General features: G+C 42.8%; 2 protein-coding genes across 2 annotated transcripts in view; both read left to right on the top strand.

Annotated features, from left to right (window-relative positions):
- The window catches only part of LOC308225670 (cell surface hyaluronidase CEMIP2-like), a gene marked incomplete at its 3' end in the record, with an annotated part of 53,687 nt that extends 40,303 nt beyond the window's left edge, over positions 1–13,384 (top strand). Inside the window, exons 18-23 of the mRNA XM_080626753.1 lie at positions 4,356–4,538; positions 6,453–6,666; positions 7,404–7,505; positions 9,524–9,684; positions 10,975–11,084; positions 13,167–13,384. Of these exons, the coding sequence (XP_080482879.1) occupies positions 4,356–4,538; positions 6,453–6,666; positions 7,404–7,505; positions 9,524–9,684; positions 10,975–11,084; positions 13,167–13,384 (988 nt within the window). The remainder of the gene's footprint in view (positions 1–4,355; positions 4,539–6,452; positions 6,667–7,403; positions 7,506–9,523; positions 9,685–10,974; positions 11,085–13,166) is intronic.
- A 7,260-nt stretch (positions 13,385–20,644) lies between these two features.
- CEMIP (cell migration inducing hyaluronidase 1) overlaps positions 20,645–24,306 on the top strand; it is a gene marked incomplete at both ends in the record, with an annotated part of 52,103 nt that continues 48,441 nt past the window's right edge. Inside the window, 2 exons of the mRNA XM_080626596.1 lie at positions 20,645–20,720; positions 23,680–23,832. Of these exons, the coding sequence (XP_080482722.1) occupies positions 20,645–20,720; positions 23,680–23,832 (229 nt within the window). The remainder of the gene's footprint in view (positions 20,721–23,679; positions 23,833–24,306) is intronic.

Raw genomic sequence — 24,306 nt, 5'->3', positions numbered from 1 at the left:
CTCCCTTTGAAACTTCAGCTCACATAGATGTTGACTGAAATATCAAAGGGGTTGTTTTTAAATAGGAGTAATAACAGTTGGGGGAGACTGACTCACTGGATGGAACTCTCTTGGATTTTTGAGCTCAAGGAAAAAATAAGTAATTTTTAGTTGTACTCTATGGCATTCCCTCATTAGCTTACCCCAGATTTTCATCAGTGAGATCAGAATTTGGACTGTGCACCTCCATGGTCATCAGCTATGTGACACACCATGTCAATAAACATGGTGGAGCTGTTTTCTAGAACAATATTCATCAGCTTAGAGGTTCCCTTTGCTAAAATACAGCCAGGATTGGCACCAGCATAACCACCAACTCCAGCACTAGATCATACCCATTTGCCCATGACTGATACTTTATCCAGTGTAGCCAAGGGGTATGTTCTCAACACTGAAAAAGTGTTATTTGTCCTCTCTCAGGCGGTGATAGTCCCAGACATGCACTCTTTCTATGTTTACTGCAGCCAGATTTCATCTCCAAGTTATATGACTCATTTTACATCCCACTACTTGCAAGAGTCTCCCCTCCTTTGCCTGCTTGATCACGTTTTTCTGAGTGGCTTTGGCTTTGGGAGTGTGGGGTCGAACTGGGGGGTTGTTCTAAGGGTTGTAAATGAGGTATGTATGTGTGTACGTGCAGATCTGTATCTACCACATGTCCAAGAACAGGAAACCTCTTGCCTGCTTTTTTGCCTTTCCCTCATCCTTTTTTGCTTTTGCTTATCCCAGGAAGCCTGCTCATTGCCAAAACATAAGGATACTTTATTTAACACTTTGATGTTTCTGCTTCACCTGAAAGAGCCAGAACTGCAAATGCCAATATCCTGGTGAAAAAAAGAAAGGTTTCTTGGGTTTGTTTCATTGAGCCGTTTCCGAAAGAAAATAAACAGGCTAAATACACTCATAAAAATGCATGAAATGCACTGCGGGGATTTTTGAGTGACAGTAACAGAGGGGCAGAATTGGCAGGTTTTATACATGCTGGTGTCGGCAGACTCTCCACAGCTTCCCAAGCGATGTTTGAAACTGTTAGGACCCACTAAAAACTGAGGTTTTGCTGGTGCATATTTAGCTTTTCTCCTTCAAATGCTTTTAAAAGTTTTTCATTTTTTGTAAAAACACATAGGAAAATGTTGGCCTGATTAAGAGCAAGAATGGAAAAAAAGGAAGATGAATGTTCCTTACTTATAAAATAAACTGAAATTTATCACCAGAAAAGGCTGTGAACACAATTAATTAGTTTTGGGGTGAGAATATCTTAGATAGCTCAAGTTTGTTTCCTATACATTAATATGACTCTCACACTGACAGCCAAATCCAGTCAGACTTTCCACCTGAGAATATTTTTATTTGTTTCTCTTGCAAGAAACTCTTAAGGATGAAAGTTTAAAAAAGCAACTGCTGTGTATTGCTACACTGGCCAGCATTTTGTTTATTGAAAGTCTGGCTTCTACCTCTTGTGTTTTAAATTATTTTTCCCCTTTTTTGGCTCTGGTCTTTAAGTATAAGAGCATCTAAAGCTACAGGTTCCCACAGCATTCAGGCAGTGGTGTGAACTTACTTTGAATTCATAATTTGGGATATAATATGAATTTGGTGTTTTCTCTTCTTGCTAGTGCTGTATGTATCCCTAAGCCACCGAGGCAGCTGCAAAGATCCTAGGTGATGTGCTAGTACTGAGAGCAGCAGAACAAGAACTTAATGTCCTACAGGATATTTAGGCTGGTTCAAATTTGTCTTATTCTGCCTGCAAATATTCACCCCAGAGGAGCAGCTGGTAAATAAGACACAATTGGAATGTTTAAACAGAGAAATAAAGCAGAAGCCACAGTTTTCTGACCACCCTGAAAAAGGCTGCTTCCTGACCCAGCCGGGAAGTCCTTGGTAGCCAGTGCAGTGACTGAGAAAGGCACACACACATTTTCCTTTGAATCCAATGTCCAATATGTCCCACAGCTGATTACTGCGTCTTGCCTGAGGTTGCATTTCTCCCTCCGTTTCAGCAATGGCTGGAGAACAGGCATCTAACCCCTATCCGCAGGCCAGCTGCAAGGCAGAGTTCGGTGAACCTTCCTGCAGTAGTGATGTCTCTTGCTTTGCTTTTTCTGGAGATGGTGGAGCCCAGTTCAGTCACACAGACAGGTATTTGGGAGGGTTTACAGTGTATTTTTTACAAGCTGAAGAAACAGAACTGAAGGAAACATCTAAATAGAAAGCTGTTAAAATACTACTAAATTAAAGAGAAAATAACCACCTTATTCTTTCCTATATTTACATAAAGGATAACTTTTAATACCTCCTCTTCTCCCGTCTCCTCCCAAACCCTTTGTTGTGGGAATGCACTTACTTTCACCCCTTCCTTCACAAACTCCAAAGTAAGTGCTTTTCATTTGATCTTTTCAATCTTGGCGTGATTTATTTCAGCATTTCACTCAGTCTACTCACATGCATACTGGACTCTAGCGCTCACATTCCCAAATGCCTCGGCAACTCAAGACGGTTGCAGCTGTGGGGTTTTCACACTTTTTTTCCCTTTCACCCTCCAGTTTCCTTTTCCAGTGCCTTTCTTATTCCCCAGAGAGGTGGCAGTCAGCGTAGCACAACGCCAAAGCTGCTTCCCAGCATCTGAGGGAGATGACAAGCCCTTTCTGTGATGGTGACTTCAGGGGATGAAATGTGCTAATGCAATGCAAATCACCCTTATGAAACAGCCAAATGTCTTGGGACTCCATCCTAAAAGTATTCCACAAATATGGCTCTGGTGCATTTCTTTCATTTCCTCTAGTCGGAGGCCAAATAATCTGAAAATATATCCGTTTTCTAGCTGTCCTGTGTTATGACACAGCTGGAGTTGGTTAAAATCTAGAGGGCAGTGTCTGGCTTAAGCTGATAGGTCTTTGTGTGGCTTTGATTTATTATTCTAGAACAGCCTGTCCCCTCTTCCATCCTGTAGATCATTTTGGTTTGTTTTAATGAGAAAACCAGAAAAAGGCTGAAATAGCTTTGCTTTTGTGCTCTCCATGTGTAATGCAAAGTAGAGGTCTAGGAATGCAGATTCACAGATTTCTCCAAATCAAAGTGGTTTCCCTCATGTATGGCTCTGCAGGCAGGGATGAGTGGCAGGTTATTTCAGGGGAGTCCTTGGAGAAACTTTGTCTTCCTGAGCTTTGTAGGACCCAAAAAGACAGCTGATGAAGGTGGTATTTGTCTTTCTGTAAGACATTGAAATTTCACATTTTAGCCAGGAAACTAGGTAGTTAAAAGAATACATTTAAAGCCTGGATGCTTTTGGTAATATAAGGAAAGCAAGCTAACCACAGTACTGGGTCAGGCTCCTTGGTGTGGCACACTGAGCCACTTCAGAGAGTGGAAAGGAGTTAAAAAAAAAAAACTTAATTATCTTGGTATTCAGTTTTCAAGTGTAAACTTCTTGTGGCTTTCTGCTTTGCACAGTGCAAGGACACCTCACAGACAGGAAAGAGTTTTGAGATCTTTAGCGGAAGATCGTTTCTATCGGTACCTGAATTGCATCATAGCTGTACCCTTTGGCACTGAGTCTTGCAGCAAAGGCTTTTAGTTTGGAGCCAGTTTTTCCTCTCTGTGAGGGTGGCAATGTGAATCACAGGAAAAAGGAAAGCCATGGGGGCAATTATTTCTGTGAATGTGCATACCAAAATTGTGGTAGACAAGAGTTAAAAGACTATTCAACTTTACCCTTAGTTATTATAAACTGACATTGAAGACAGAGCTGGGGAGAGGGAGATTTTAATGGAAACCATAATAATAAACTTTGCTGTAAAGTGGAGGAAGCAGGTCTCTTTAGACCGTGGCTCTGGTTCAACTTGGAGATTACTTTCTAATTCCTGAATCTGTGCCCCTGGTGAAATGTCTGTTGGATGCCGGTTCCCTCTCCTGCAGCAGCACCAGATGAACTAAAACAAGCCCTGGCTGCCTCAGGAGATGTGAGTGGGTATGTGACTGGTTGTACCTCAGCTTTATGGGGCAAGGAAGAGAAAATCTCTATATTTAAGCCATCCTGGCACCTGACTCAAAGTCCTCTGAGGTCAGCTGGGGTCCCTGGATCAGACCTTCATAATAAGCAGTTGTTGTTTCCAGACAAAGCAAAAAAATCTGATTTTCTTTGGCTTTGAGGATTTGTTATGTATTTTTTTTATAAAGCAGGAGAAGAACCTCAAAGGGCATTTCTTTGTTTTGCCCTGAAAATTGTACTCTTGGCTGCAGACCATCTCTCCTGTACTCAAGCCCTTAACTATATTTTATTCTCTCTTCTTCCTGCCTCCCCTTTTTGCCTTCAGAGGAGACTGGCTGCATGTTGCCCTCTGCTATCCCAGGGAAGCTGTTTTCCAGGTGGTGGCAGATATTTACCAGCGACGGACAGGGATGGTGCACAGTGTAAAGCACTACCTGGCAGCTCCTTCCTGGGCGAGCGCTCTCAATGGGACCGATGAGCGGCTCTTCTACTTCGACAGAGCATCAGGGTGAGCCCTGCATTACTCCTGAGTGGGCAGCAAACCCTCAGGGTCTTTCTCTTTCCAGCCCCAGCACTTCCTTTCCCTTTCTAGTAGTTAAAGTTCAGGCCCATCCATCTTGCATGGTCTTCTTACTGATTTCAGGTCAAAATAGATTTACAGGCTGGAGTACCTGGGATAGATCCATGTCTGTATTACTGAGCAGTGATTTGCATTGCTATTAAGAAAACAGCTGATTTCTTGGCTGAATTTAGCTCCTTTAAGGCATCCCTGCTGCTCAGATTGCTGCAGGTGTGGGTGCACAGTGTAAATAGTTGTTAAAATCCATTGAACCCCAAAAGGCCATGAAGAGGAGCCCTCTTGTGACTGCTGCAGTTCCAACACTGAGGGAGTTTGGGACTTTTCAACTTCTTCATATTCCCATGAAGAGAGATTTCTAAAATCATCACATTCTAAAAATTAGATTTTGTGATTAAAGGATGCCACCATCGTGCATCTCTTATTTTGAAGGCATGAAGAGAGTCCTAGAGATCTTGCACTGCCTTTATAAGACTCGAGGACACCTTTGATTAAAAAAAACATATTACGAAACACTGTTTCTCCACCAGCTAAAACAGTTAGGACGAAAAAAGGTGTTTTGTGGTCTAACCATGGGTCCCATGATGCTTCACCTGACTAAGTAGCTGCTTCAGGAATCAATCCACAAATGCCAGATTTGAAAATAAGGTGGGATATATTTATTCATTCAACCATAACACATGAGCAATCGAATCCCGGCATGCTTTCCCTGCTAACCAGGCTCCTTGCTGATGGCCAAGTCTCTCTCATCATAGGAATTGTGAAATGACAATTTGCTAATTAATCCTCCTTTCCTTTTTTTGGGAGGTGAGGAAGGGGAAGTTGCCCAAATTCTGAAAACAGGTTGTTTACTACTGAATAGCAGGGAAATTGTTATACCTGTGGGTCTGTGGCGGAAGAGTCATTAGCTGCGAGGAGCCACCTGGACCTGGTACATGCAGATTGATGGGTCTAAACTAACTCCTGGCAGTATCAGCCTTTTGGTTCTCTGTTTAATTCAGCAGTGACTTTTTTTTTAGCCTTTCAGAGCACAGAAGTCACAGGATTGGCTTTTTCTTTTCCTGTTGTTGTTTTTTAGACTTTATTTCATAATGAGTGGGATGTTCCCCCTTCTTTTTTTTTAACCCCACATGCTGTGTCCTTGGAAAGGGGCCAAGCTTACTCATTCTTTCTTCCAGACAAATAGAAACAAATATTTAGTTTTAAAAGAAATAGAATGAAAAAACCCTTTAAACCTCATGTATCTGATCCTGGAGCTGAATTGAGCTGTTTATATCATTTCCTCAGCCTGAATTGCAGAATCAACACAATTGAAAACATACTTTGAACAGCTAGAAGGAAAAATGAACTCCAAAGGCCAGAAGACCTGGCTGGCTTCAAGCTTTTGTTGTGCATGCCTAAGGCTAAGCTCTGCCTGCAGGCCAAGATCATGCAACAGCAGAGGGGGAGATGCTGATATTTCCAGGCAAGCCTGTCTCCTGCACAACAGCCTGAGCTCTTTCTCTGGTGGATGCCACCATGCCTTGGGCAGAGTGGGGTGCCTGGGACTGGAGAGAGTGTCTGTTCCACTCAGTGCTTGCCTGGTGAAGGCAGCTGGCTTGGGCATATGGGCTGCAAGTGCTGCAGGTCTTGTCATGGCAGGATGAGAGGGGAGCTCAACCTGCATCCTGGCAGGACACATTTTGCAATGGGTGTGCCATGTTACACCAGTCTAAGACAGGGTTGGATTGTGATGCTGGGAAATGTGAGAGATAATGGAATTTAGCAAGTGCAGATCCTCCTTCCACTCAGCTTGTCCTCTAAGCACACGGTGGCTCTTATCCCTTTGTTTGCTCTCGTTTGTAGGTACCTATTCGTTCACCTGCAAGCCCATGAAGCTCGGGAAGGACACAGCTACTGCTCTCAGCAAGGCTGCGAACGTATTAAGATCATGGCACATATGTACCCGGGGGACTCCTGGAGCTGTGACCCAAACCCCTTCTCGGAGAGGCCAGCAGCCACCCAGCGCCCCGTGTCCCAGCACCCAGCCGGGCCATGCAGGGTGTGTGGGGCCCCACAGGTACCCACCACATGAAACAGCATTTGCAGTTATGTAGTAGATGTGCAGCCATATCATTTTTACAGCATATAAGGAAAAACCATAGGGAATTCCCACTCATGAATCTGCCCAGCATCACATAATATGTGTAGAGGGAAGGGGTTTGCTGTGAATTTCGGCAGCTTTTTGTACTATGCTTCAAAGATAGCCTCAAGGAATTGCCCAACTGGGAGCATGTGAATGTACATTCATGGAGCCTTTCCCCCCCCCCCGTTTCTTTCTTTTAAACAAGAAACACCAGGACTCTGGAGAGGGCTCAGACTGGATTAACTCTGGATTCCAAATTACAACTCTGCTGATTTCAAACTGGGAAGTAATTCTGGTTAATAGGAATAACTGGAAAATTAGAGCCAGGTTCTCTCCTCATTTACTGTAAATTCACCCCATCTAAATCCTACAGAATTGTTTCATACAAGATTTGCATTTGAGTTTATAACCAGGCAAAATATATGCAATTTTAAACTGAGTTAGTGGCAGGGTGACCATCAGAGGTCTCTTCCAACCAGCATTGCCACGATTCTTTGATAAATGGGTCTTAATAATGAGCACTTACTTGTGAACCAGGATCACAGTTCGATAAAAGGATTCTTAAAGTTTTGCAATCCTATCTATATGAGCACTGGTACTTGGTGTCATTTTGGTGATGAAAACCAGTTATCAAGACAGTTGTTATATTTCTGTCTCTGGTGTAATTGCAGCTTGCTATCACTAGCACACCCTCAGTCAAGTATATAAGGATTCAGATCCAGTCTCTCAGCAGGATGGACATACAAAACCACTTGACATCCACATTCATTAAGGTATATTGTGTTTTACTGCATTTGAAATGGTGATTAATCAGGGAAAGCTTTATCTCCAAGGAAAGGTGATGCAAAATCTTGCTGAGCTTTAGAGGAAGGAAATGGGAAGTTCCCTTGGAAGAGGCAGATGCATTGTTCTTCCTACAATTAACTCTACTAAAGTCACTGGGAGTTTGTATTCTATTCAGATGAGGATTTGAGCCCTTAGGGGAAAAAAAAGGTCTTTTATCAACTCAGAAGAAGAATTAACACAACCACTCTAATGTGGAGGAAGAGGGGGGAACAAGCACAGAAGTCATTGTTTACAAAGGATGGGGGAAAGAAAATCAAAGTTTGTTTTTCTGATTGCTGGCGTTACACTAAAAGACAAAAATAACAATATTTCACTACTGAAGGGATGTGGACCTGTCAGGCTGTCCCTACACATGCCTTATATGTCTGTCTAAATGTGATGGGTGACTGAAATCATGCTTGCAAGGACATTATCCAGGCTTACATGCCAGTGTGATACTGAATTATAATTAATGCTAACAAACACCAAGCAAAGCTGGGACAGCATCCTTAAGGAGTCTGAGCAGCCAAGATTTCTTGTCACATCCACTGACTGCATCCTCAAAAATGTATTCAAAACCATTAGGTGTTACTGGAAGCAGCATCTCACCTGTGATGAGGTGCAGAGATCTGTGTGTGTGCAGCAGTCATAGGACAGGCACAGTACCCTCAAATCTGCTTTGCCTTATCTAAAGCTTTAATGGAAAATACTGGTTTTTGAAAGAAATTTCATTCTGGGCTAAGCAAATGATGAAGTTAATGTCTAAATGAAAAGGGACCACAGGAGCCCTTGTGCTGGTTCCTCGGTGGGTCTGCAGAATGGAGACAGGGGCAATACGCACAGTGGGGCTGCTGCTTTTCCTAGCAGCCACAATTAGGTCAGTTTGCAATGGGTTGCTCTCTGCTCCATGTGCATCCAGACTTTGACAAGCTTCCCAGGCTTAGGAGCATGAGTCAGCCAGGACCAGGCATTTAGTCTGTCTTTGCTCCTCACTCCCCTCTGCCCACCACCCCTCTGGGCCTTGCATGGCCCAAACAGTCAAGTTTTCCTTACCCTTGACACCCTGTCGCATTCAGCATCCTCTGACACCTTGCAGAAGCCACTTTTTTAACACTTGACTCCCTCATTCATTCTGGCCCTATATTCCATGGAGGCATAAACATGTCTCAGATTGATGGGAAGTTTCTGAGCTCCCACGTGTCTTTGGGCTATGGACAACTATGCAAATTACAGTGGCGCATGTTGTATCCTGGGCTTAGCTTTCTGACAGCCTGATCTTGGTATGCTGTTGCTCTCCTTGGTGGTGGATGTGTCCTCCCAGGCTAAGCTGTTCCTCAGGATGATGGGAAGATGCACCAGTGTCGGGCACCTCAGGGAGTCTTTGCCTTTCTAAAAGCAGATATTGTGGGGCACATCCTGAGAGGAGTAACTTCCAGAAGGAGCCCATGCTGTAGGACAGGAAGGGAGTAGGAGCCACTTGTGCTACAACTTCTTTGAGGCACTGAGACCAAGAAGGAGTATTTTGGGTTTGATATTTGCACTTTCAGGGAAAAAGTCCATGTGTTGCTTCTGTTCCCCCATCTGCTGTCTCAGCACCTCTCTGTTGCTCCGTGGTCAAATCTGCTTTGCCAAGTGACAGTAATTTTCCCCACATGGAAAGAAAGTGGTTATAGACTGAACTAAGCATTTAACTCTCAGGGTTTTTTGCTTCACAGATGTATCTTCCTAATACGCAAAAGATGACCTCATTCCTCCTGGTTTTGTACCCCATTGAGAACATTTGCTTCCTTCTGCCACTGGCCATTTATCAGTGCTGTCACTTCATCTGTACTAATTATACATGTAAAATTATAGGGTGCACACCCTTGATAATTTCCTTGCTTATAAGTCCTTATGGAGAAGCAGGGTCAGAGTCTGAAGCTCCCCAGTCTGCCCCCATAAAACTAACCTGTGCTTTTTATTGCAGATAAATGATACCATTTTCCTGTTCAATAGCCATGGGTTATTCTTCGTGGTGGTAGATGCATGTTCAGGAGCTGTTGTGAGTAGGAGGGACTTTGACACAGTTACTGGTGCAAACGCTGCCAGTGCAATAACTGACTATGTTCAAACATCTATAAAAGAGAGGTAAGCAAACTGCTGGCAGTGCAGTTCATGTAGCAACACATGGCTGATAGACAGAGAAAGGAAAATTACCTACTTTCACAACCAAACCTGTGCTCTGAAGGAATCTGGCACAGATTAAATATATACAAATCCCAAATATCACCCAGATAATAAGAGGAGGAGGGTCTCTTTCCCAGGATTGCACAGATTAGAGCAGGCAGAAACAGGTTTTCTGGTAAACTGGCAACTCCTTCTAAATTAACCATTCAGTTTCCAGCATGGAGTAGATAATGTCCTTCCAATGACATTTGCAATCCTGCGCTTCTGTCCTGGTGTCCAGCAGTTTCCTGGCAGTCAGTGACTCAGTTTTCCATTTCTGAAACCGAGTCGATTTTTGTTTACTCTTACTGATTATTTTTGCCTTTTGTAACAGATGAAAATCATAGGTGTGCCAGATTTTCCAGTAGGACGTTTCTTGGGTGAGCCAATGAATAGACCTGCCTGCCTGCAGGCTCTGTTACCTTGCATGTGTCCTGGCAATGGTCTGGATCATCTCCACTTCTGTCTGTCCCACATTCCTTGTGGTTTTATGTGTTGCCACATAAACATGGAACAACAGAGATTTATAGATAAATTCTTGGCTGCTGGCAGGAGCAGGTCAAATAACGAGAAAACAGACTTTCAGCCCAAAACATTTCTGTGCAGTTCATGACCAAAGACTTGAACACTCCTGAGTTATTACATCTGTATTTATGCGCATGAGTGTGTACATGTATCAAACATGCATGAAGCGACATATATCCATATGATGCCTATATATTCGGTTTGATTTTCTGGTAAGATGTATATTTTGCAACTCTAGGCGTGCAGCTAAATGCAACCAGTTGTGCCAGTAATTCATTGCAGGTACAATTCACTGGGGGCTGAAAGCCCGTCTCTGAGGACCTAAGCTAGATGGAAGTTTGATTGAAAACCAGACCCAGAATACAGACGGTTTCAGAATCTGAGGACTACACAGCAACTGAATTTCTTCTGTTGCTGAATGTCCCTCTCCCATAAAGCGATGCACTTGCCAACACTCACTTGTGCTTATTTTGATTCCGTGAGAAGTACAGGTTTAATTTAGGAACATTTAAACAGAGGCTTAAACTTAGGAAAGTTTACATGGGATCATAATCAAAGGGATTTAAACATGTTCTTAAAGTTAAGCAAGCTCTTAAGTAGTTTTCTGAATTGGAGTTTAAAGGTCTTGTGGATTCTTAATGAAATAATATTTTGCAATCATGTGGTAATTACTTTCCTTCTTTTCAGATCACTTGTTCTCGTGTGCTCTAGAGATATTGCAGATGTGGTGGGGAGCTCTGAAATGCCTATTTTTACCAGGTTAGGCTCAGCAAAGCCTATTGTCTTCCACAAGGAAGGTAAATGTATTTATTCTACCATTTTCTTTTGCTTAAGAATTACTGGTGTGTTTCCCTATCAAAACTGTACACATCCTTATATACTGCTTATTGACAGACTTCCTAGCACAGTATCCCAGCTGTAACCTAGTAAAAACCTCTTGGCTTAGGGATGGTGAGAAATATGAGACTTATTTCAGGGTTTTGACTCTATGTCACCAGTGAAAACCTGCATGCTGCAAATTCTTCATCCTAAAGGGAAGTTGTTTTTCTAATCAAAAACAGAAAAAAAACCCCCATTTGATAAGGATTCCAAAATTCATCTGCTTTGCAAGGAAAAACAATCATAAATGGAAAAGTTAATGAAAAATAAAATTACCTGAAGTGAAATATGAGCGGTTTTTTTCTATATACATATAGAAGGAAGGTGAAATCACCCGTTTTGGAAAGTTCTTATTACAGTTTTACCTTGGATTGCTGCAACAAATCCATTGGTATCATTAGTCCAGGAAATCCATGCTGGGTTTCCTCCTGGAAGACTGGGGCTATTGAGTCCAGATTTGGATGAATAACTTGGGTGATTGATAAGGAAATCACAAAAACAACCAACCAGCCTGACTGAGTTTTAATTTGCAGTTTCAAGCAGAGATCAGCTGGAGAATTGGCTGCATTTCCAGGTGCTTCCAGCTTTTTTTTTTATTTATTTTTATTTGGAGGTTTGGGGTTTTTTTTTCCCCCTACTGCTTTACTGAAATTTGTATCAATTTCTGGTTCAAGTTTCAAAGTTCATTGCTATAAGCATTCTGGGGGAGGACAGCATAGTCTTTTAAAGCAGAGACAGTGATTTCACTTTGGTGCCTGTTTGATTCCCAAAAAGCTGGGGGGGTTTTTTCATCCTTTTAAAAGCAAAACTTTGAAGTTTTCTCTTTTTTTGTTTTTGTTCTGAAACCTCATTGCTTCATTCCTTCGCCAAAGCCCTGAATACTTTTGAAAAGAATTTTTTGATTAAAAACCAGTCTGTTTTGTTTGTTTTGTCAAACTTTGTTCTCTGAACCACCTTTGCCACTCGCATGGGCACAGCCCTTCCAAGTCATTTTGGGAGGTCGGTTCAGCCTCCAGCCCTGAATGCTCCTGGGGCACAAAAAGCAGCAAGCAGGACCACCACCCTCCCGGGGTCATGCTAGTTGGTGGCCACCTCCTTGCTCTGACACTTTGGCAGGATGCTGGTGCCTCCACTGCTGGCTGATCATGTGCAGCCCCTGTTCTGTTTTTCCTAAGGGCAAGGGTGTTCACCCATGTGCCTGCCCTGATTTCCAGTCTGACTAATTACATTCTGCTTCATGAGCTTTCTCCTGCTGATTCAGGTATGCACACTATTTGACTTCACAGCTCCAAAAGCAATTGCATGCAGGACTGATCCACACTGGGGGGGCTGTGTTCCAGGGCAGGATGGAGCATTCCTCCCAAGTGCGTATTGCTTCTGCCAAGGATAATGCAAAAAAACCCCAATCCACTTGTCCCCAGCAGGATCAGGATTTAGGGTCTTGTTGCCTGGTTTTGCAAAACCTGATTTAAATTAGAAGTGCTTACAGGAATAGACTCGGTCCAGCCAGCTGCAATAGCCTTGAGAGTCTTTGCAATGAAAAACATAATATAAACACAAGACAGTATTATTAAAATAGAAGAATACATAATGCCTCTGTACTTTGTGACAGGACCAGAGCGACATGGGAGATAGTTTCAGCATAACAGGAAGAAACTGATGTAAACCAATAAAAGAAGGATTCAAAATGCCTAACCATTTTCAGGTAGTCAAATACGAAAAAGTACTAGTCTTATGTAAAAGTAAAGAGTAAATCAATACTCCTGCTAACTGACATCTGGGAACCCACTGAAATAAATGATGCAGTGAGGTTCTGGCTTCAGTGAGGCTCATTCCCTCTTTCATCATCCTTTTTCTCTCCTAAATGTTCTGTTATTTTAATCCAGGAGAAAAAAAAAGAAGACTGAGAAGTTCCCATCATGTGGAGGAAGCCTGTGCTGCACTGCTAGTAAGTGAACCAACCCATCCAGAGGCTCACTCTCTTTGTGTCTGTTTTTCAGGGAGTTTTGCCATGCTTGGCTATAAAGGACAAGCCAAACCCTCCTGGATTAAAGTCCTTAATCATGCTGGTTATCAGAAAGCCGCTTCTTTACAGCATTATGTTCCCTTGAAGCTGAAAGAATATCAATGTCCAGCTAATGCTGATGAGCCACTAAAATTTGCTTTTTCTCAGACCCACTCGGAACACATCTCTACAGCTGCAGCTTCCTGGGATTAGCATCGCTGGGGATCACCAGCCAGGCAAAGCCCACTGCTGCCACCAAAGCTGCTCTTGTTTTCACGGGATTGTACCAAACCAATGGTGTTCACTTGTATATAGTATAACTAATAAATATAGTCTCATCTTACCTGCCGTGGTAGAGCTTTATTTTGCAAACAGTGCCTCACAGGGCAGAACAGGAAAAGCCTGTGGGCTGCCTTTCCCAAGGAGAAGTGTTTCAACATACCTACGATTTGGTATCAAAAGGTAAGTTTCAAAGGCAAGAGCCTGCTCTCCAGTATCACAGAGACTGGAAATGGAATTTGGCATGGAAGCTTTAGCAACATCCAGGGAAACAGATGAACTTCAGCAGAGGTAGGGAATTCTCCCTTCACTTCTGTTTTCCCTCCATTAATGTCTGCTTTTAAAACACCTAACTGTCCATCTGCCATGGCATTTTAGGCGAACTCAGTAACATCTGCTTGGTGAGCATGCAGTGATCTTACGATATCTTCTAATTGAACTGAATAAATAGGGTGCTCCAAGGAGTTATAAATGCATTTCTGTCTGTAGCTAATGACTGGTGAAATGATGTTTGTCCAAATTATGTGAACATTTAATTAAAGACTAGAGGAATAAAACCCAGGATAAAGTATGTGCTGCATAGGGTTAAGTCTTGCGTTCCTTTCAGACAATGCTTGTATTGACTTTCTGCTCCCATTGCAGACTGAAATACTGCCAGTAGTAGTGGTTAATTCTCTTTGATTTTCTGTTTATGCTGCTGCTTTATGAAGTAAAGACAAAAATAGAACTTTGTATGCAAACTGAGAAACTGCTGATGACCTCACTGACAGTTTAAGTACAAATGATGACTTGTTTTGGTTTGAACATGATGTTACTTGGTGACATCAGTGAAGGGCAAGCAATTACAGACTGTCCATGTCTTTGTCACATGGATTACTCAAACAGGTAGGTGAAGGCTTTGTTACTAATGTCCTGTTGTTTCTTTGAAGTTCTCAGAAATGGCCAAACAAGTTGCTACAGGGAAAGGTTAGTATTTTGTTGGCCAGACTTTTGCTCCCTGGTGAGTTAGTCGCTCTGGCATCCGCACACCGGCCAGCTGATATTGTGCCTCTGAAAGGGGACTGAACTCCTTGGCTGGGACACTTGCCTCCGTCAGACACGTACTGCCCAGTGGTCCTTGGACGTGGGGTGAGAGGACACCTGAAAGGTTTACAGGCAGAGAAGGAGATCGTGGCTCCATCCCTGCACCAGGTAGGAGAGGTGTGAGTTGAGACTGGCTGGGGGAAAGTTCCTGGCTTGCTAGAAAGTGTGAGGAAATCACTGATACTGCTCAATAAAGGTAAGATAAAGATTGATGCACAGGACATGATGGGCCTGTGCTGGCCCCCATGGGCAGCGATAGGGACTGATGTACTCTGTGGAGATAAGAAGTGATATAAGAGCCTAAGCGGCTCATACTGACCCTCCACGGAGCTCCCTGAAGTCCATTTGAACTCCTAATAGTACCTAATTGTCACGATTTCTGAGGCTGTGCAGGGAAAGAGAAGAAAGATGTTTTTGGCTTGTGAACGTAACCCCAACATTGGAGCAAGTATTTGCATAGCAAGCTTTCAGCCTTTTGGAGATTTATTTGATAACCTGTGACAGGTCCAGACCCTGGATCCCAATAGAACTTTGCAGAGTTCTAACCCCAGGCTGAGACTAAACAATTGGCAAAGGAAGAGCCTGGTGAAGGAAGGAATGTGCCTAAACGTCTGAAAAATCTCTATTCCTCCTCCTGCCTCAGAAGGAGAGCAAATGGCAAATGTCCTGGAGAGGAAGGCGTGGCGCCATGGCGAGCCAGATGCAAACAGTAAAGTACCACAAAAGCAAAAAGAAAAATATTTACATCCTGATGCAGTTATTTGGGTAGTTAAAAGCAGCAGTTTGAAGAGGATTCAGGATGCTGTGATCGTCTTTAGCCACTGCACACAAGTTTCCTTTCCTTGGGAGGGAAAAAAGGCTTCAAAACCAGGGAAGCTCTGCAGAGGGTACAGTTCCTTCACGGACCCTTGGGACATTCAAGACCATGATTTCAAAGGCTAACACTAACCTGGCATGCACCAGAAGTCTGTGTGGGTGAAGCTGTGGGGGTAAGTAAGCGTCACATTGGCTTTTTGTTTGTGGGAAGCTGTTGGATATCCTGAGCAGGAGGATCCCCATGAACTGTGTTTGTCCACATGGACCTGCAGCTAACTCAGGCATGTTCAGTACACCTAATGCATTCAGGATATATGTGTGCCCTGGCTACCCTGAGAGCATTTCTGCAGTGGGGACACAGGAGCTCTGGCATCCCCTGAAAGCATTAGCTTGGCTATATGCTGAGTTACTGTCAGCAGGCACAGCAAAGTCTGTGCACCCTGAACCCCAGCTAGTGGGTCTCAGCTTCCCACCGCTTTGATGCTTTGAAAGCTTCATGCCGTAGATGAGGGTTTAATTCAGTGAAATGTTGAGCTCTTCGAAAGCATGTGAAACTGTGAGTCAGTCAGCCTCGGATGGGTGGAGTGATGTGAATTGCAAATCATTTTGTTTTAGCTGAGCCAAAAACTGCTTCCTCTCCTTTTCCAGGTCTGTAAGCCTCTGTCAAAAAACCCCAAAAGTTAAATCTGAAAAAAGCATAGCTTTAAAATAACTCTTTTCCCCCCCTCTTTTATTTCTGTCTCAAAAAAGTGTGCCAATATCACAACTTTACAAACACCCCAGTTTCCTTCAATTTATTCATTTTGAAAATTTCCTCTAACTCGTGCTCCTCTTCCAGAATCTGTTTTTATGAACATCAGGAATCAGGGAACTTGCAGTGATGTTTATATACGGAATACGTGAGCAGAACCTTCTTCCTTGCAGGGAACCAAGGTTCATTGAGAAAAAAGTCGGAGTGCTGCTTTTGACTCCAGTATTGATTTCATTGAGAAGTAAAGTCTGTTCCTGGGTTTAACCTTCCTCTACTTGCAAGTAAAAAGGAGCAGCTAATGGCTGGGTGGCAAGCACAAGATAAAGAGGCCATGCTGCTGTCATCTGCTGGGACTGGGAGAGCATTTTCATTAGCAGTCCCTAGGAATACGCCTGTTTATTTGTAAGGCTGGCTGAAGGCTCTAGCTGTGCTTGTGGCTGGGTGCATGGAGGCTCCCCCTGCACAGAAATGTCACTATAGTGAGAGCTGGCATGTCCTTGGGTCAGAAAGGCAACTGTGCTGCTCAAATCCATCTTCCCAGCTGGGGCTAAAAAGCAGAATTCCCTGTGTGGGGTGAGAGGACAGTTGCTGCCACGCAATGTCAGCAAGAAGGCAGCAGAGGTGCTAATTAAACAACTTTTTCTCTGTTAGGAATCAGCTTCCAAACTGATGTTGTCTTCTTTGCATATGAATGAGGAAACATTGCGGCAAGGCTTCAGACCCAGCCAAAAAACCGCTAAAACCTCAGCATCTGCTGTGGCAGTGTGAGGGTCCAGGTTTGCCTACCCAGAGCAGGAGGGGTACACCACACCTCTGGCACAGACCCATGGGGGTCCCCTGGAGCATCTTGCCTGGAGAAGGTGGTCCCTGGTGAACACATATTTTGTGCACAGGTCATCTCAAGTACCTGTTCAAATTAGTGTCTGCTGAGAGTTTATTCCCCATCAGGCTAAATGGCACCTTTTCCATATGAGCTTTTCCTGTTCTTCTCTGGGGATTGCTCTGGAACCCTCCCTTGTCCTGCACAGGTCTGTGGTTTCTCTTTGTGAGCAGTGGCAGCAGTAGTAGCCATCAGGTTTCTTGCTCCTGCTTGACATCCTTTTCAGGGAAGATCGTAGAGGTGCTGCTTTTCCACCATCCTTGCCGTGGTTCATAATGCATGGTCAGTGCTCCTATTTATGCCTTATTTGACAATACCAGAAAGGATCCTTGTCTTCAGCAGACACTGAAGGTACATCGTTCAATGTGTGTCAAGCCAGTTTTACAAAACACTTTAAAATATCCAATATTGGGAGCTACTTTTTTAGAGGTGGGCAAGGTGGCAAGTTGAGATTGGAGCCTGGCGTGTGTTTCTGGATGGCTGGCTCTGCCACCCCAGAGAGCTCTGCTCTGCCCTCAGGATTTGGGGTCTCCATGTGAGATGCTTAGGACAATCCAGCTTCCTCAGAGCATTTCTTCACTGTTTTGCCGTCCGGATTGTTTGCTCTGCATTAAAACTGCAGGGAGGGCAGTGGATAGGGATTCCAGTCGGTGCACTTTCTAGTACAGTATAGCTGCTGACACCTGCGGTAGCAACCAATTGAGAGCTAATGGTTTCCTGCATTTACTTTTAGCACTGTCTGCTGCTATTGTTCACTTTTTGGAAAGATCCAGCAGCTGGGAATCATTTCAGAAAGTCTGCCTTGCCAGATCCAGGGATATGAGTCCCACTTGCCATTGCCAGGCAGCTTTTAATGGCGAGATGAAAAAGCTTTTCTCACCCAAGAGAGGAGTCACAGATGGTATTTGAGAAATGTTGGAGATGATAGACTTAGGAGGACACTTGCACGGCCCTTATGCTCTCAGAGTGCCCAAATCTGCAGGGAGGTTTGTTGACATTGCTGATTACATCACAGCTGAAGTCAGCCACGTGGCGCCTGTTCAAATGAGAGGTAGCATATTGCTGCCTGTATCCCCACGCAGCTCTGAATGCTGAGCTAACACATGGCTGGCTGGCAGCAGAGAACCACTCTGGAGTTCCCTCCAGCAGGAGACATTAATGAAAAGAATCACTATCTCCTCCTCCTTTTCTATTTAACAGGAAAATCGAACATGTCACTGTTTGTGCCTAATATTTGGGAAAGATGATTAATTGAGAGCCTTTGAAGGAAAATTCCTGAGATTATCCTCCAAGTAGCATTTTTCCAGTAGTGTGTTAGTCAGAGCTGAATCAGAGGAGTCGGATCCTCTTGGACCTGTCAGCTTTCAGTCTTTCCAACCCGAGTGCCAGTTAATACTAACACCACAATGACCCCTGGCTCACTGCGAGCTGAATCAAACACCCTCCCTCAGTCACAAAGTAAGCAGGATATTCTTTGGACTGTGGCAGATCAGACACTACAAAAACATTGGAGCCTGGCACACAGCTTACACCTCCAAAAATGACATGACTTTCCAGTGTCTGATTACTTGTTTTGATCTCTGCTTATGAGGATGGATGTAATCAGGGAAGCAGTCCCCGGTGATCAACTGGGGATGTAATACCAGAAGCTGTTTGCACAACCTGATGGCAAGTAATGTGCAGTTCTTGGCTCTAAAGAAAGCAAAAGCTGTGAAATTTCTTAAGCTAATTTCCTACCTGTTTGCTGTAGAAACAACATCATGAACTGGACAGAGCAGAGGTGGTCCTCTGAGTTTTTAATGGGCCAGAACAAAATAGCTGCTTTGCTACCTGTAAAGCAAATGCATGCCATCACTGTCAAAAAATCAGTCCCTTCTTTATATTTCTGTGAACACTTACATCATCTGAATGTATTTTTATGATCAATACCTTACCAGTTGGAATCTGGTTTTGTGCAACACTAACATACTATATGTTATAAGGAACACTATTTATCTGCAGTGACCATCCTGTACTATTACCACTTGTCATTAAAGCAGAATCTACTGACTGGGTTTGCAGATTAGGCTGTGCAATAATCCCTAATAAATCTTGACATTTTAATGGTGACTGCTGTACTTTGGGCATACCTGCAATAATCTTGCTTTAAAAGAGCCCTGTCTTATCAAATGTTGATGGTTAATGCTGTTAAAATGTCAGACACATGCATCCTGGGTCTGGCACAAATTCCATGGTGACGGTATTGCACTCTGATAATGTATAGCATTCAAAGTTATAGCATTACTAAGTGCATTCCTCTTTTCTGCTGTTCTGTAACAGCATTTCAGCACCTGATACACTGTACCAAGCCCTCAGTCTATGCTATTTCCAGAGCTCAGAGCTGTCAAATACACTATACCAAAACAAGCAAACATTTTCCTGCTGGAATATTTCCTGACAAATCTGGTTCTAATGCTATTTTTAATACAATCACTGGTTTACATGTGGTCTCAACATATCGTTGTACTTCAGGCTGTATCACCTTTATGAGAAGTACGGGTGTTTTTTGTATATATACACTGTAAAATTTGCTCCAGATTAAATTCTAGCTTCTTCCATATTTTCTCATGGTTTTGTTTGGTTTGTATTAACAAGTGACATGAAAAATAGCATATGTCTTTTGCCCTAAATATTGGGGCATCATGGAGTTGTTTTCAATCACCGTTTTTGCGTCTAACTAAGCTCTGTGATGCCTACATTTATCCTATTTCATCATTGTGGTATGACATGACAGCTACAAATAAATTTACTCAATATTCCTCCAATACTGGTTTACATGATAAAACCTAATGGCTCCAAGGACTACATGTGAATTTTAAACACTGCCTTATAAATACAGAAGTGTGTGTCCTTGCCTCAGTGTGAACACACGTGTCAATAAATTGTCATGAGTGCAGGGCAGAGCTGCAGAATCAATCACTGGAGACTGGAAAGAATCACATGAATCCTAACTTTGACTTTCATGACACTGCTTGTTTGTTTTTGATGGGGGTTGGCTACTGAGGAAATGAAAACAACATTAGGTAGACTGGTTTCAAAAGCAGCTTTTGGTTTTGCAAGAAAATTCTGGGCTGGCACACTAAACAGACAATGTTTTCTTGGATTTGAAATCTAAGAAACTGCGTGCTTCAGATTGGAAGTGTGAGTACGGTTTATCTCAGGGGTGCACAAAACACCATTCCTAAAAACGTGTGGGGAATATGGGGGGAGAGAGGTGCCACTGAAAGGTTACTTTGTGAGAATTTGTCACTCTGCAAACGCCTCCTCTGTTGTGTTTCATTACCTTTTTGCACATGTGAATACGCAGCCCTAGAGAGTCTTGACTGGATGTGTTTATACTGCATTCCTAAGGCGGTTTTGGTTACATCTGGTGGTTGCTTTCTGAGTGTCTATTTGGATTCCGAAGTGGGTTTATCCTAAAGCAAACAAAGGGTGAGGAGCTGCCCGAGGTTTCTTGCTCTGCTTGGGCTGTTCTTGAACCGACACTGGAAGTGGCATAAAGCTGAATATAACCTTTTTTTTTTGTGCACTGGATGGTTTTTGCATGAACTGGACCAAAAAGGTGACATTTTCTTACTATTCTTTCTTCACAGCTATCCATCCAGAGAATTAAACATCCTGAAGAATGGCTCTACTTATCTCCAAGTATCTGGCTGAAAATGTCATTTTTCTTCTGTTTGTAAGCTCTTCTGTAAGCACAGGTAAGTTTTCCTGCTGTGGGGAAAAAGGGCATGGTTTGTAATGTTATTTTTAAATAAAGATATTGCTGTTCTAGATAGAGCAGCTTTTCACTCTTCTTCATGTAACAAGAGTCAAGGACAGAGTGAGAAAACTCAGGGGAAAAGCAGTTTTCTGATGTGCCAGTACTCACTATCAAGGGCAGCTGGAGTGGCAACTTCTGAGCAGGTGAAAGTACCCTCAGGAATCCCTCTGCCACGTGCTCTTAAAACAAACCCAAATCCAACAAACTGCCACAAAGAAATAACAAAAGAAACCTCAGGTCCTAATGGCTGTGGCTGTGGGAAGTGAAGTCGAGCATTGTGCAGCATTGCCCAAGCCCAGATGTGGACAGCAAAAACCTCTAGGGTAGGACATCCCTGCCCTTTGGAGTTTGCCTCTTCCAAGTAACCCTTTTCCTAAGTAGTTAAAGGGGAACAGGGAAACTGGGTATACATATTCAAAATACAGCTAATTTGGGGGTTTGTATCTTTTAAAACAAAGAGACCATATGTCTTGTCCCATGCAATGCAGCTACATGAAGCAACATCTCATTGCCGTGCTCAGGCCCTTTTGGTCAAGAAGCAAAACATGCAGTTAGTTCCTTGTCCTGAGTAGAAGTTGCACTCATTTAAAAAATGGCAATGAGAGTAACAAGCAAGCTGGCAAGGTACCTGGACCACAATATGCTCAGCCCTTCAGTGCCCTTTGTGCAGCAGGGGGTGGATGATGTGCTTCACCTTCCACAGCTCCTTCTCTCTGGTACAAATTAGTTAATGAAATTGGGAATTTGGTTCCTTTGTTCTGATTGTGTTAGCTTTTGTTGGTTTGTTCCCAAACATCAATGTAAATTTCTCTTGATTTCCCCTTAGGCTTCACTGCCTACCTCTCTTTTTCTAAATAATGAATTTGGGGGGCACAAGTAATCTTTTGAGACTGCAGAAAGCTCTTTTGGACACTAGCATAGCCAAGTAAATGGAAAAATGAACAAGCTTTTAGCCTGTCCACTTAATCTATCTGATAAATTATGCCTCTGCATTTGAATCAATTCTTTTGGTTTTATTTAGCTTCTCATCATGTGCAATTTTTTCTATTATCCTTATTCTTATGGGAATAGCAGCTCATTTTTTCTTAATTTGTTTTACAGTTATATTTGAACATCTACTTACATTGCAAGTTCCATTTCTTGCCTGAAATATTAATCTTATTACTTCTCTGTGTCTTCTGGTAGGAAACCAGAAACTCCTCATTATTTTCCTCAATTATTGTACATGAGAAAAACTGCCTCTGACATTGCTGATATACTTTCAGCTTCCAGCTGGCACAAGTGGTATCAAATCAGGTCCTGGATGTTTGTCAGTATTTGACTTGCTACCTGGTAGATTATTAGCCATTTCTGATTTGATCATTCATGTATATGGGTAAAGCTTGAAAAGAGCCAAAGCATGTGTTGCCCACATGAAATGTCCCTTGCTTATATTGAATTGTTAGTATTTAATGGGTCTCTGGAGACATTAAGGAAGTGGCTGGTCCAATTCTATTTTCTTTAATGTCTGTTTTCTTAAGACATGAAATTGATGGAGGAATCTGAGAGGAAACTCAGGTGAACAGATTTTGCTCCTGTTGCTGTGGAATTGCAGATGCCCCTCAAGTTTCACAGTGGCAGCACGCAACTGCTCGTTGTCAACTAAACCAGCACTGGGAATCCTTGCATGGATTCACATCATTGTCCTTTCTGTTATCTGAACAGATTAGTGTCTGCAGGGCAAAACCTACCCAAATTTACTATACTAAGTGCCAGAGACATAACCCTGCTGAAGTCAAGGTGTTTATCTCATATCTATTATCACTGATTTGTGGATCCTGTAGTTTTCCGATGGTGTTTTGGTTTTAAAGGATTAAAAATTGGAGAGCTGGTGAGAACTCCCAACCCCTTCTGATTGCAAAGGGCTCACTGTTCAAACTCCCACTGACCTCAGCTTCCTAGGATTAGAAAGCTTTCTACCCTCAGAAAATATGCATAACACATGGGACTCCCACACTTGCTGTTTTGTTGATTAGAGCAAGATGTGAGGCTCACATATCGAGTGAGATTGTATCAGGGAAATATTTTATCTTAAGTAAATACTTACAACATGAGACTCTTGGGGTTGGTATGAGAGCCCTTTAGACTAACACGTCATGGCAGTCCATAATCACATTTGTGTGTGGATACTGGTGAGGTGTGAACTCAATGCGAATGAACCCTTATTGCTTTTGCCTGGAAAACCTCAGAAACCCAGAGTTTCTCCTGTGAGATTCCTGTTGCTCTCTGTTATGATTTGGAGAATCATATGATTCCTTGGCTCAGTTACTGGGTGGACTGGTAATTCCTTGTTGCTTGGTGTTTTCATGTTAGTCTGAGCATTTTTACTTTCCAGTGAAAACACAGTATGCAAATGTATTTTAACATCTTTACATTAAACAAAGCTTCTTAAACCTCGCAGATATTTGGGGGACATTTTAACAGGTAGTGGTTGTTTTATCCTTTCATCAACATTTTCCCCGGACTTGTGAAAGGCTTTGTATCTGGATAGTATGAACGGAGCTAATGACACTGCACAAAGGGCTCAGTTACACCCTTTCGAGGTTGTTTTCTGGAAAGTGCATCCCTTGCAAGGCTCCTTTGCATGGGGTAGCAGGCTTTTCCATGCTTCCTGAAAACAGGAAATCATGCAGCTTAAACTGTTCTTTGTTTTCTTTTGGTTGTGACCCACATGTGCTCTGCTGAGGTGGTGCTGTGTTCCAGTGAGTCAGCAAAGTGGGGTACTAAGAATGTACTATAAGCATACTGTATGATATGTATGAATGTATTGTAATGATACTGCAAAGATGGCCAGATATGGAGCTTTCTGTCTTGCACTGAGCAAGTGGTAATTGTCTTCACTCTCCATCTTTACACAGCAGAAGCAGCTGTCACATGTCCTGATAAAGATCCTGAGCTAGAAAACTGGAACCCAGGTCACAATGAAGAAAACCACATTGAGATCAGTAACGGCAGGAAGTTCCTTCTCTCTTCTTCTGCGACTGTCCACTCTATCCACATCACTGATGGAGGTAAAACGTGCTAGCAGCAAGGCTGGGTGAAGTGTTCTTCCCACTGTGGCTATTTAAATCACTCTGTCTTATGCTGGGAGAACTTCCTGCCTCATGCTGAGAACTGGATAACTAGTGGACAAACAGAGCTTTAATTCAGTACAAGGGTGGGTGGTAGCTCAGATGCTATCAGATCTTTAGCCATTATAATCAACCTATTTGCTGTCCTTTCTTTAGAAAAGTAGCTCAGTATACTCATTATTTCTACTTCTGTGATTTGCTTCAAAAACATTTCTTTTTACTAAATCATTGTCCTGATAACATCATACTCCAATAGTGTTCTCAGGGTCTCACGACAGGGCAGATACATATGTGCCTCTCTTTCTCTAAGGACATAGTGTTGCTGGTGGCTGTTAGCATGAATAGCTTTTATTCATCTTAAGTCTGAATTTCTGTCTCAGTTTTGAGTGAGACCTCTTCCACACAAATCTTAAT

The sequence above is a fragment of the Psittacula echo genome (assembly GCF_963264785.1).
Source record: "Psittacula echo genome assembly, chromosome: 10".
In the NCBI taxonomy this organism is placed as follows: domain Eukaryota; kingdom Metazoa; phylum Chordata; class Aves; order Psittaciformes; family Psittacidae; genus Psittacula; species Psittacula echo.
The sequence above is the reverse complement of the archived record's forward strand: the minus strand, read 5'-3'. Positions and strand labels throughout refer to the sequence as shown.